This window comes from Esox lucius, chromosome 19 (assembly GCF_011004845.1).
Source record: "Esox lucius isolate fEsoLuc1 chromosome 19, fEsoLuc1.pri, whole genome shotgun sequence".
NCBI classification, from domain to species: Eukaryota; Metazoa; Chordata; class Actinopteri; order Esociformes; family Esocidae; genus Esox; species Esox lucius.
The window spans coordinates 6412145-6425101 of record NC_047587.1 but is presented as its reverse complement, the minus strand read 5'-3'; the positions used below and the strand labels follow the sequence as shown (position 1 = coordinate 6425101).

Genomic DNA, 12957 nt, shown 5'->3' with positions numbered 1-12957 from the left:
ATCCGTGTTGCTGCACCAACCACTCACAGAACGTACCTTACTGTACCAAGCTTCTCCTTATTACATACAGTACATTACCCAATGCTACATTACCTGAAACACATAGCGTACATAATATGAATTCCACGCCTGTTCTGATTAGGTGAGGGCTGATGCACAGCCGTCCCAAAGCTCTTCGAAAACACAAATATGCGTCATCCGATACTGTTCACTTATTATAGACTGATGATCAAAGTTGTGTAGTCTGCAGTATTTCTCAGTATCTAACCCACTGTACAACCACTTCCTATTGCACACGGGTCATGCTAGACAGCCAATTAACAAAGGTGTCCTCCTTGGTCTTCAAACAATCTTCGATAACTAATAGTTATTACTGGGAGTCTTGTCTGTATATGTACACTAACACTAGGAAATGTGTACCTTTCTAAGTCGAATCTGCCCTTGGCCATTTGGACCACAGATGAGCGTGCAAAAACACACAGAACACAAATGGCCTGAAGCCAAACATTCAAGTCTCCATGTACTTCATTATCCAGCTAATGATCCAGTTGATTTTCAATAACACTGAGCCTGGTCTAACTAGCTAGTGACAGATGGTCCCCAGCCTTAACAAATGAACAAAGAGAGAGAGAGACTAACAGACAAAGCAAAGTGGTATTGTTACATTGTAGAGACATGAAGAGCTTCATCAATCCTGGTAGTTTCCATTAAAAGCAGTGGAGTAAATACATTGAGTTTACACTAACAAAAACCTCTCCTCAGCAGATATACAGGATGTCAATGGGAAACGTTGTCCATTGTCTCTGAGAGGCAGAGACTGCATTACTGCATATGATTATGCAATCACGCGTCTTTCTACACGTTTTTGACGACAACGTGTCGATTGAAAGAACATGTTAGTGAAGTCCCATCCTACTAATGATAGGAATCATTCAAATGTGACCTGGACACCTTCTCATTGTATTGCCCACAGAGAGTCTCCACCCTGCTGAGGATTTTCAGCTGGGTCGGTCTGTGAGCTCACCTGGTTTGGGTGATGAATTCAAAAACAACCACTCAATCATGAGCAAAATGGAGATTTCAAAACAACTACGGGAAGAAGTTCCAGAGAGACACTGATCAGTGTTTGGGTATGAATGCCACAAATAGCCCTTGTAGGCCAGTCAAGACCGTTATCAAGAACAGGAAGGTTTATGGGACCACCAGGACCTGGTGACAAGACATCCTAAGAACTCTACAAGTTACAAATTCTTGTAGAGTTCTTTATTTCAGCACGAAAACAACCCAAAGCGGACATCCAAAGCCACAGTGGAGTGTACAGAGAATAATATGAAAGATGTTCTTGAGTGGTTCAGCCAGAACCCAGACCTAACTCAAATCCGACCTTTGTGGCATCACTTGAAGATTGCTGTCCGTTGGAGCTCCTGAAGGAGACTGACAGAGCTTGAACAGTTTTGGAAAGACGAGCAAGCCAAACATGTTTCTACCAAGCATTAACTCAGGCGCGTTGAGATTTATCCAATTATGATATTTGCTTTTTGTATTTTTAATATATAATTTATTTCATAATAACAAAAATCCCCTTTAAAATGTGAAGTATGATATGAAAAGAAGTGGACAACATTTAAATGAATACCCTTTCCTTTAAATGTAAAACAATCTGAAGTACAGGCATGACAAAATGTGAAACCTTTAAAGGGGGTGTAGACTTTTCTCTAGACACTGCATACACTCAATCTCCTCAAATAAATTCAAAGATAAGGCATCTGAGCTCTAGAAAGTCCTGTTCACCCTATATAGCATTTATCACACTAATGTAAAAACAGCTAAAATAATTGTGTGCATGTTGTATGTATATATACACGCACACACACACACACACACTTTACATACACTATTTTTACAGCTCGGCTTCAGTTACTGACAACAGGGCTTTCACAAGATGTGGTCAAGTAGTGACTAACAGTGAAGGTCCCACGATCTGCTGGGGGTGACTTTCTAAACCCAGCCCAGTTTAATGGATAATTTAAGAGTGAGTCTCAAGAAGTTGGTTGATTACATTGACAATCTACATCTGCAATCATTTAAAAAAGGGTCAATTTAGAACGTTTTGCCCCAGATTACCAATTTATGGGTTATATATGTTAGTGATTTTAGAGTGTGTCTGTGAAACCCTTTAATAAATCATGTCAAACACCCAGTAATCCTGCTGTACATCACTTCCATGTTATAAACACAGCGAAATGCAGACCCTTCACATGACAGAGTAGCTACCATGTACTTCTGGATGTACTGGATATGACTGAAGTAAACAGGCGCTAACCTCTGGCCCGGACTCTTTTTTCGTCTGTGGTTTTAAGTAGGAGGAAGTTGCCCTCTGATCAGATTATCTTAAACCCTAGGGACTAAAAGGGGGGAATATATATAACACTACCAGCAGTTCGGGCTAATGTTTACCTTAGTTCTCTGGGGAAATGGTTTGCTGGGACATCTGCTTCTAGCACACACACACACACACACAAAGGGGATGGGAGAGGATTTGAGAGCATAGGAAGTTATGTTTTGACTGTCTCCTTCAGAGATCCCTTCTTTAACTGCTCTCCTGATCATTTCACAACACTGATTAAATGTTTCTGTTTAAATGTTTCTGTTAAGTGTTAACTCAAATATTCAAATTGAGAGCAGTCTCCACTCGTTACAAGACGCCCATCACAGACCCCATGCAAAGGGGCAGCCAGTACCCTGCTAAACCAAAGCATGTGAACATTAAGTTGTTAGGGAGGACAAAGGGCCTCTTTTATCCACTATTTCAGAGCCACATTTAGGACCTCTCATTCTATTCACATTTGAGCTCCAGCCAGGAGGAGGTGGGTTAGTTGTCTGTTGTTGTGGCTGATGTAAAAACTGTCTGTATGACAGCCTTGTAGGCGATGGACCTATTCAAGCAACCTCAGGTCTGGGAGGTCACATTCTCTCTGAGGATTGAGACACAGTGACCCCAACTGGACCGCACAAGATCGGAGCATGGCGGCACTGGACCAGACAAAGCCACTTCTATAACAAATGATGAAACTATGAAGGAAATGAATCAACCCCCCCATCTTTTTAAATTTTTCAGTTTGTCTTCTGTTGCAGAATGAAACTTGTGTTAGTCTACATCAGTTAGCCTAGGGCCCAAAAGGATTCAATGGAAACTGGAAAGTGTGAAATTAATGAGAATTTGTATCCAAATCCAATAGTCAACAGTGAATACAGGGCAGCTTAGGTAAATCCAATCCCACCTGAGGCTGTGTCATTGATTTACACTGCAGAAAAATGGCTGCCATGGCAACTAGCACAAATCTTGTTTAGGCATAAACATATTTTACTATTCAGCAGAAAGAACAAGCCTGAAGGTGTTCACCTCTCAAGATAAGTTTAGATCGACCCTAGATGTAATTATGGCATTTATTTCTCCGATTGTCAAGACGGTCACCAATAAATCCCTTAAAATGGATCAATTGAAAATATTATATATGATAAAAGCCATTTATTTGGCATCTATTGCATCTATTGCAATTATATAAAAAAGCTAAAAATATTCTCCTCATTAGCGAACCTCATTACTTCGTTGCCATTGCACACAGAACTGAAAATAGTCCCAGTACTCTGTACACTTAAAGTTTAATGACATCTGGAGAGTGAACTGGAGTGAGCAACGGTCTATTCAGATTTATTTTTACCTCAGGTTAGGGTCTGTGTGATTCCAATGTATAACCGGTGTAACCCCAGAAGACTCCTTCCTTTGCCCTGTCCTTGGCCCCACTGACAAACCTGACAGAAATAATGCTTGTTTACCAACATGCATTTTTCTTGCAGATACTTTCCTTCCAGGAGGAAGGAATGTATCCACAATCTAACAAAACCAGTTCCTCTGTCAACAGAGAGAGAGACTCATTTGCAATGCACCTTGTTTTTGAGTGGATGCTTTGTAAAAGCTGTATCTAACAACAGCACTTTTAATTTCCAGTAATTTATTTTCATATTAAAAGGGAAGTGCAGGGAATCTCAGAAGTTTCCCATCTAGCCTAAAGGAACTTAATTATTCTGAAAAAGACGTCCAGTCTGAGGTGACTGTGTGGCAGGGTATTACCGTCACTTCCCATCAGGAGTTGGAACTTCACTTGACAGCATACCTGGCATTACTTCTTTAAACCCATTGAACATTCTATCTCCTGTTCTCTGCCACTTAGTCAGAGGTCATGAGTGAATGCCCTCGAAACAATCAACTGCCAGCTAGCATCGTGAGACGCTGGCGGGACAGACCGAGAACCACTCCGAGACACAAGTCACATCTTTTAATTCCAAACTAATGTAGACCAAAGCACCGTGGCCCAGTTCTAAAAGGATCCACTCTTGCCTGGGATCTTCAACGGATAAGATGTGGATTTCTCATGGTGATTCCTAGTTAGGAAGAGGGTTGTGTGGGAATACCAAAAAATAGAGAAAACAATTCAGATCATAGTGTGGATGTAATCACTTACAAACTCATTACATCCACACTATGATGGTATATATGTATGTATATACACTCACCTAAAGGATTATTAGGAACACCTGTTCAATTTCTCATTAATGCAATTATCTAATCAACCAATCACATGGCAGTTACTTCAATGCATTTAGGGGTGTGGCCCTGGTCAAGACAATCTCCTGAACTCCAAACTGAATGTCAGAATGGGAAAGAAAGGTGATTTAAGCAATTTTGAGCATGGCATGGTTGTTGGTGCCAGACGAGCCGGTCTGAGTATTTCACAATCTGCTCAGTTACTGAGATTTTCACGCACAACCCTTTCTAGGGTTTACAAAGAATGGTGTGAAAAGGGAAAAACATCCAGTATGCGGCAGTCCTGTGGGCGAAAATGCCTTGTTGATGCTAGAGGTCAGAGGAGAATGGGCCGACTGATTCAAGCTGATAGAAGAGCAACTTTGACTGAAATAACCACTCGTTACAACCGAGGTATGCAGCAAAGCATTTGTGAAGCCAAAACACGCACAACCTTGAGGTGGATGGGCTACAACAGCAGAAGACCCCACTGGGTACCACTCATCTCCACTACAAATAGGAAAAAGAGGCTACAATTTGCACAAGCTCACCAAAATTGGACAGTTGAAGACTGGAAGAATGTTGCCTGGTCAGATGGTAGTCAGAATTTGGCGTAAACAGAATGAGAACATGGATCCATCATGCCTTGTTACCACTGTGCAGGCTGGTGGTGGTGGTGTAATGGTGTGGGGGATGTTTTCTTGACACACTTTAGGCCCCTTAGTGCCAATTGGGCATTGTTTAAATGCCACGGCCTACCTGAGCATTGTTTCTGACCATGTCCATCCCTTTATGACCACCATGTACCCATTCTCTGATGGCTACTTCCAGCAGGATAATGCACAAAGTCACAAAGATCGAATCATTTCAAATTGGTTTCTTGAACATGACAATGAGTTCACTGTACTGAAATGGCCCCCACAGTCACCAGATCTCAACCCAATAGAGCATCTTTGGGATGTGGTGGAACGGGAGCTTCGTGCCCTGGATGTGCATCCCACAAATCTCCATCAACTGCAAGATGCTATCCTATCAATATGGGCCAACATTTCTAAAGAATGCTTTCAGCACCTTGTTGAATCAATGCCATGTAGAATTTAGGCAGTTCTGAAGGCGAAAGGGGGTCAAACACAGTATTAGTATGGTGTTCCTAATAATCCTTTAGGTGAGTGTATATCCAGTATATGATGGAAAACTTCACTCACATATGAGTAAACATGGACAGAATCTGGACGCTGTCTGCAATTCTGAAATACTGTGAACAGAGAAGAACTTGACAGCATCCCAGTACTTAATATTTTAAGTGCAAAGGTCAACAGCTGTGAGAGTAGTCTAACTCTGGGAAACCCCAAAGAACAGAACAAATATAGTTTTTTTTTTTACATTTGCAATAGAACAACAGCCAGTACAGTTTATCACCAACCATATCATTAGTCTGCCCCTGCAAAAGCCTGTATTTGTCTCATCGTAAATGGTCAGTATGACATTGCCAGTGATTCATGGACATAGTGCCCAGTGTGAATCCAAATGTGGTTGAAATGTGGTTGACATGAACACCACATCCACAAGTCTCAGTGGCAACACGCCTAACAAAACTATGTCAATCACATACACATCTCAAAGAAACCAGAGAAAACAAGAGGGACAGATAAGAACTGAAGAGCTGACATAACCACTGGATCGACTCACCCAAAGCCTCTTCCACAGAGTCGTAAGGAATCCTGCCACGGCTCACGAAGCAGATCAACACTCCCACAGAGTTATATGGAACCAGCCCGATGAGTGAAAAGGAGAGTTTGGCAGAAACCCCCGATCTTCCCAGGCAGACAGACAGACAGGCAGACAGACAGGCGGGCAGACAGATGGGCAGACAGACTGGCACTGCAGCTCAGTGCTAAGTGAGTCAGCGTCGGGGGAAGACTCAACAAGAAGACTCCTCCCTCCCTCCGTCACCTCTCTACCTCCCCTGTCCTCCCCTCCCTCAGAGCAACCAAAGGGGACAGCGGCGACAGAGTACATAGTGCACAAAGACAATAAACCTAGGCACACATAACACACCAAGGCCAGCCACATAGCCATAACACTGACGAGGGACCTGGCTATGAAAGGATGTGTTTATGCAACTCGGCAACCAGTGCTCGAACCTAACTTTTTTCCTCACTGTCCCGGCGTCTAAAACTGAACTTGACCCATCCCAAAATTAGAATACTTAGATTTAGATTAAATTTGTTTACATTTGGGTTTAGGTCATTTGCCAGCATGGGTTTGTGTAATTTGAAACACTTTTTTTTAAGTAATTTGTTTATTTCTGACACAGACAATTGACATTACATAAACAACATTTGTTTAGTTATTAATTATTTCATTTTATTAATTGAACTCTAACTTAAACGACATAATATTCCATGGAGAAGATGCTGAGATATTCCATTCCACTGCTAGCTGCCTGATTAAACACCATAACACCACACATTAAAAGCACGTGTTCCCCAGATTTCCCTTTCTCTGCTTCACCCACACTTACATCCTATAACTGACAATAACGTCAGTCAGCAAAATATTTAGTCACCTGATCATAGCTGAAACGTCTCTACCATACACTTGGGCATCTAGTAAACAGATTTGTCTAGCTAGCTAGTGAAGTTAGTTCACGTTTTGCAAGCTATACTCAGACTAAGGCTGGTCAATAGATACAGATCAAAATGGTTTTATGTTGTATGCCGTTTAATAAACGATGTCACATATTTGTATTAGGCGTACAGTGTGCATTCCTTTCAGGCCAGTTAGATCACACAACCACAATCTCTTGACAAATGCCACAGCAACTCCCGGAACACGCAACCTCTAGAAATTCACATTCTATGTCAAAATGCGCAACATTATAATCATTTTCTTTTTTATAATGATTCTGCATTTACAACCTAAATAATTACATAATGCCTAGCCAGGCATCATTGCTCAAAACCGAAACGCCTATCTTCCTTTGGCCCATAGCCAAAATGGAAAAAAAAAATCTTTATTGAAGCACAATATTATCTGAAGACTTAATAATTTTCCTGCATTTCTTAACTATTTTGTTTATAAAAACGCTTATTTGACTGTCCAAAGGAAGTAAGGCACAATCCAATAGTTGCATCTTCTCTCTTTCATTTTGCCCCCCATATCCACGTCACATTACAAAAACTGCTCGCATCAAGTTCTCATTTGAGAACGCCGTTAATTTCGAGCCCTGTCCATAACATGTAATAGAATGGGCACAGTGAACACTCCTGTGATAAGTTGATTTTGATAGGGACGGACCAAAATGAAAATTGTTGGCCGTTAGCAGCAGCTGATATTCACCAAAAACAATCTGTCGATACCAGTACCTTTGTGTACATTTCATTTTTCCCTGGTACCTTTAATTGCAGGCCTATCTCTGTCCTGATAATATTTTACGATTTTCAAATACATCGGTTTCACATGCCTTGAGCTGTTTTCAAAAACTCGGCATTCTACGCAATGTCATTTAAATGCTTGGTTAAACAGTTGAGGTGGCTCGGGCATCTGGTAAGGATGCCCCCAGGACGTCTCCCTAGGGAGGTGTTCCAGGCACGTCCAGCTGGGAGGAGACCTCGGGGTAGGCCCAGGACTAGGTGGAGAGATTATATTTCGACACTGGCCTGGGAACGTCTCGGGATCCCCCAGTCAGAGCTGGCAAATGTGGCTCGGGAAAGGGAAGTTTGGGGTCCCCTGCTGGAGCTGCTGTCCCCGCGACCCGATACCGGATAAGCGGATGAGATGAGAGATGAGATGGAGATATACATGACAAATGGCTATTCTTTCCTGATCACTTGGAAAAGTTCTAAAGAGCCAGAATTTTTGACCAAGCATGAAGGCGAACAAACAAAAAAGCAGCATTTTACTTCATTATCGTGTACAATTTTTGCACGTCCATCAAAACGACTTGAGCAGATTAGACTCCTATTCAGATAAAAGTACAATCAATTACAAATATATATATGCCATTTTCAAGCTATCAGAATATCGGAAGAATATGTTCAGAGAGAAAGTAATAAAACACATCATACATTCATAAACTATAACAAACTCATGAGAGTTGACATCCACACCTTCCACATGAACTGTATTTAAATGTTTACCAAATTCCTCACGCTCCTTTTACTGATCAAATTTATTTTGATCTTGTTATGAAAGTCTAAGTCTCCTACTCAGTTTCACTCTGTCACTCTCTCTAGTACACTCAACAAGAGCTAACACTGTATTAATAGACACTAGGGAACTCCACAGCATCTAACAAAGGAACTAACACCCTGCTACTAGAGGCTAGAGAACTAACACCATACTACTAGAGACTAGTGAACTAACACCCTACTACTAGAGACTAGTGAACTAACACCCTACTACTAGAGACTAGTGAACTAACACCCTACTACTAGAGACTAGAGAACTAACAACCTGCTACTAGAGAACTAACACCCTGTTACTAGAGACTAGAGAACTAACAACCTACTACTAGAGACTAGTGAACTAAAACCCTACTACTAGAGACTAGAGAACTAACAACCTACCACTACAGACTAGAGAACTAACACCCTATGTCTAGAGTATAGAGAACAACCTACGACTAGAGAACTAACACCCTACAACTAGAGAACTAACACCCTATGACTAAAGAACTAACATCCTACGACTAAAGAACTAACACCCTACGACTAAAGAACTAACACCCTACGACTAGAGAACTAACACTCTACTACTAGAGACTAGAGAACTAACACCCTACGACTAGAGAACTAACACCCTACTACTAGAGACTAGAGAACTAACACCCTACCAGCCTACTACTCATCCCAATACTCTTGGCAAGTAGTCTATCGTCATAGCATCTGAAAAGCAACCAAAAGTTGCTAGATTGAATTCTGAGCATCCCACATTCTCCTCTGCCAATAGTTGTTTAAATATATGTATGGTATTCCTCAACATCATCCAAGGATACTCACCAGCCATGACTAACCCAAGTAAGTGACAGAATGAAATAGATCTAAAAGTAGTTTCATCCCTTTTGCAGAAGTCAATGCAGGGAACTATGTGTGGAGCTTCTGCATGTCTGTGTTTCAGAGTGTCTTTAAATACACAGTTAGATTACAGTGCTATTTGTCAGGTTCTCAGGTTCTGGTTGCCAGCTGATAACTAAAAACACAGGAAACCAGCATTCTATTCTAACACACACATCGTTAGCACAATCTACTGTTCTGAGTGTTCCGTTTGCATATAAAAATGGATTGACCATTTTTGTCTGTGATGTTGCAAGGTGACAGTGTTTGTGTTAGTCAACTGTGTGTTGTTGACAGTGTTTGATTAGTCTGTGTGTTGTAGAAAGACTGGCCAGGTGCCCCCCACATGCTAGTGGGAACCTAAGATCTAACCTTGACCTAACCTTGACCTAGCCCTGGGACCTAACCCTAAAATGGTCATCCCTATGCCAAAAACTCTTATGGGTGATGTTTTTTTCAGGTTCTACTATCTTTAGGGGAACATCAGGTCCCATCATATTCACATGCACGCAGACACACGCACGCAGACACAGGCACGCAGACACACGCACACACACACACACACACACACACAAGTAGACAGTAGAGAGACAGACATTACGTCCAGGGATTAAACAGCTGTACTGAACCAGATTAACCCTCCCCTCATCAAATAATCCACATCCCAGTGTTCTATTTTATAGGCTACCCCTACTGAGGCTGCAGATAAAAACACAGGAAGAAAAAGGACAAGTTCAAAGGGGACAGGACAGAGGAACAGTAGAAAATGGATAGAGCAGTGTTTTAATTCTGGTCCTGGGGACCTCAAGGGGTGCATGTTTTTGTTTTTGCCGGACCGCGTAAGCGGAGCCGGCCTAGAAGAGTGAGTGACTGACTGACAGGAACAGTAGAAAGTGGAGCGGATAGAAGAACAGTAGAAAGTGGAGCGGATAGAAGAATAGTAGAAAGTGGAGCGGATAGAAGAACAGTAGAAAGTGGAGCGGATAGAAGAACAGTAGAAAGTGGAGCGTATAGAAGAACAGTAGAAAGTGGAGCGGATAGAAGAACAGTAGAAAGTGGAGCGGATAGAAGAACAGTAGAAAGTGGAGCGGATAGAAGAACAGTAGAAAGTGGAGCGGATAGAAGAACAGTAGAAAATGGAGCGGATAGAAGAACAGTAGAAAGTGGAGCGGATAGAAGAACTGTAGAAAGTGGAGCGGATAGAAGAACAGTAGAAAGTGGAGCGGATAGAAGAACAGTAGAAAGTGGAGCGGATAGAAGAAGAGTAGAAAGTGGAGCGTATAGAAGAACAGTAGAAAGTGGAGCGGATAGAAGAACAGTAGAAAGTGGGGCGGATAGAAGAACAGTAGAAAGTGGAGCGGATAAAGGAGCAATAAAAAGGGAAGCAGAATGGGGGATGAGTAGAAAGTGAGTAGGATAGAAGGACGATGACAGGAAAAAGGATGCCCCAGAAAGAGTCACCATTTCTGCTACAAGCTACACACACAACACCTCACACACAAACACACATACAGACAAGATCTAAAAATAGAGCTACACAGAGCTGTGACACCTGTACTTCTCATGGGAGCCATCTCACTATCCGCCACAGAGCTGGTGTTCACGGCAACACGTTCATCCTCACCACCTGTCTGTTCCTGTTACTCTTTCTCTTGCGCCCAAGTTCTCAGGAAAATAGCATGCTGCGAACATGCTGTCCGGGATCGCTGTGAACTTAAAGGACCGCGAGCAAACCCCAATAGACCCAAGCGCTCCCTCACACACACATTCATTGTCACACAGAGGCGACTGAACCCTGCACTTGGCCGGGGGAAAAGGAAGTATCTTTCGAGAACACAGTACATTACGCTCAAACCCACAGCTCCCTTGACATGAATGTGACCAAGGTAAAAGAGTCCTACTGTAGTACAGTGCACTACCATAACTAATGATCGGTACAGTGAGGAGAGGGCCGACAGGAGATGTATGGAGGTCTACCTTCAGCGTGTTCAATCTTCACCCCGACACAAGCCTCTTCGTCTGGGTTCTTGGACTGGAAACAGCTGGTCTTGCCTTTCTTCTCTGCAACGACAATGACAAACATAACGTTCACCACAGAAGGTCAAACCTCAAGGCGGCAACAGAAAGCCTCCCTGACATTCGCTGGGAGGACGGGACCAAAAGCAAGCAGCCTGACGTAGATATTAGAGCTCAATGATTTATTAAATAGGGGGAGCCAGCTCCGAGGGGTTAGGGCGGGGAGGGAGACAGAGACACAGTTGGGTGTAAAGTGTGTATTCTTGTTTAGCCACGATAAGACTGTACTCTGAACAAGGATGCGACCACACATATGAATAAAAAGTTGGACAGATTCACCCGTTCACAGGTTGGAGTTGGTAAATCTGGTTGTTCGAACTGAATGTCTAACTGTTATGTTTGGAAAATAAAACCTAACATTCAATCCCTCTGAGACAGAATCCTAATCAGTTAGACTATGATATGTAGGGCATGTTCACTAGGGACAGCTAATCCACACTCGCCAAGGCCATTTCATATGCACATAAAAGATGAAAGTAAACCACGCTAGTAACACACTTCTGTTTGCCACCCCCCCTCCCCCTTCACACACACACACACACACACACACACACACACACAGAATACATTCTGTTCATTCATCGTTTTAACAACAGGCCTTATTTGTGATAGTACTCATGTATTTCCTCAGTTTTGGTGTTAATGTACCATGTGAGCAGCACTATTAAAGACATGGTCATTTGTGTTGATTCGAAGACGCTGGACCATTTTACCCCAGTAAATGTCATGGTCCTGTGTGAGAAGTTCCACAGACTGTAAAGTGTGTTTAGGGGAAGAGTGGGCGTGCATAGTGGGTGGGGGTAGAGGGTACAACATCCTGGCACAGGGATTAAAGCAGAGGGCTTTCTCCACCCACCATCTGGACTCCTCATGACAGGCGTGCCTGCTGTTGTCACCCCCCCTCCCCCCCCCCTCCCCCCACACACACACACACGTGCACGTAACAAGAACATACGCAGAGAACATACTGTACATAGATTTACGCATAGTTTGAAAAGTGTGTTTCCTGTCCAGGACACTCAGGCAGTAGATACAAGCAGCTTATCCATAGAAAAACAGAACCATCACACAATACACTCAAGTCTGACCCCATCCTACACCAGCTTGTGACCCAAAGCTTCACATTGTTTCTCCAGTAGGGAGCTGCATTGCCAGCTGTGTTGCCATGGCAGCCGTTAAAAGACAAAACTTAATCCCACACTTCCTTTTCTTGTCACTGCACTTCCTGTTTTTAATTTC

At 42.6% G+C, this 12957-nt stretch overlaps 1 protein-coding gene across 6 annotated transcripts in view; it reads right to left on the bottom strand.

Moving 5' to 3' along the window:
- Positions 1-12957, bottom strand: part of fgd4a (FYVE, RhoGEF and PH domain containing 4a) — a 67429-nt gene that overhangs the window by 23784 nt on the left and 30688 nt on the right. For 5 of the 6 annotated variants that reach the window (XM_010883294.3, XM_010883296.3, XM_020040396.2 and 2 more), the window contains exon 2: positions 11620-11703. In XM_010883294.3, coding sequence (XP_010881596.2) covers positions 11620-11703 — 84 coding nt within the window. Of the gene's footprint in view, positions 1-6274; positions 6464-11619; positions 11704-12957 lie in introns of those variants that run through there. The other variant, XM_010883298.3, reaches the window with a different exon arrangement.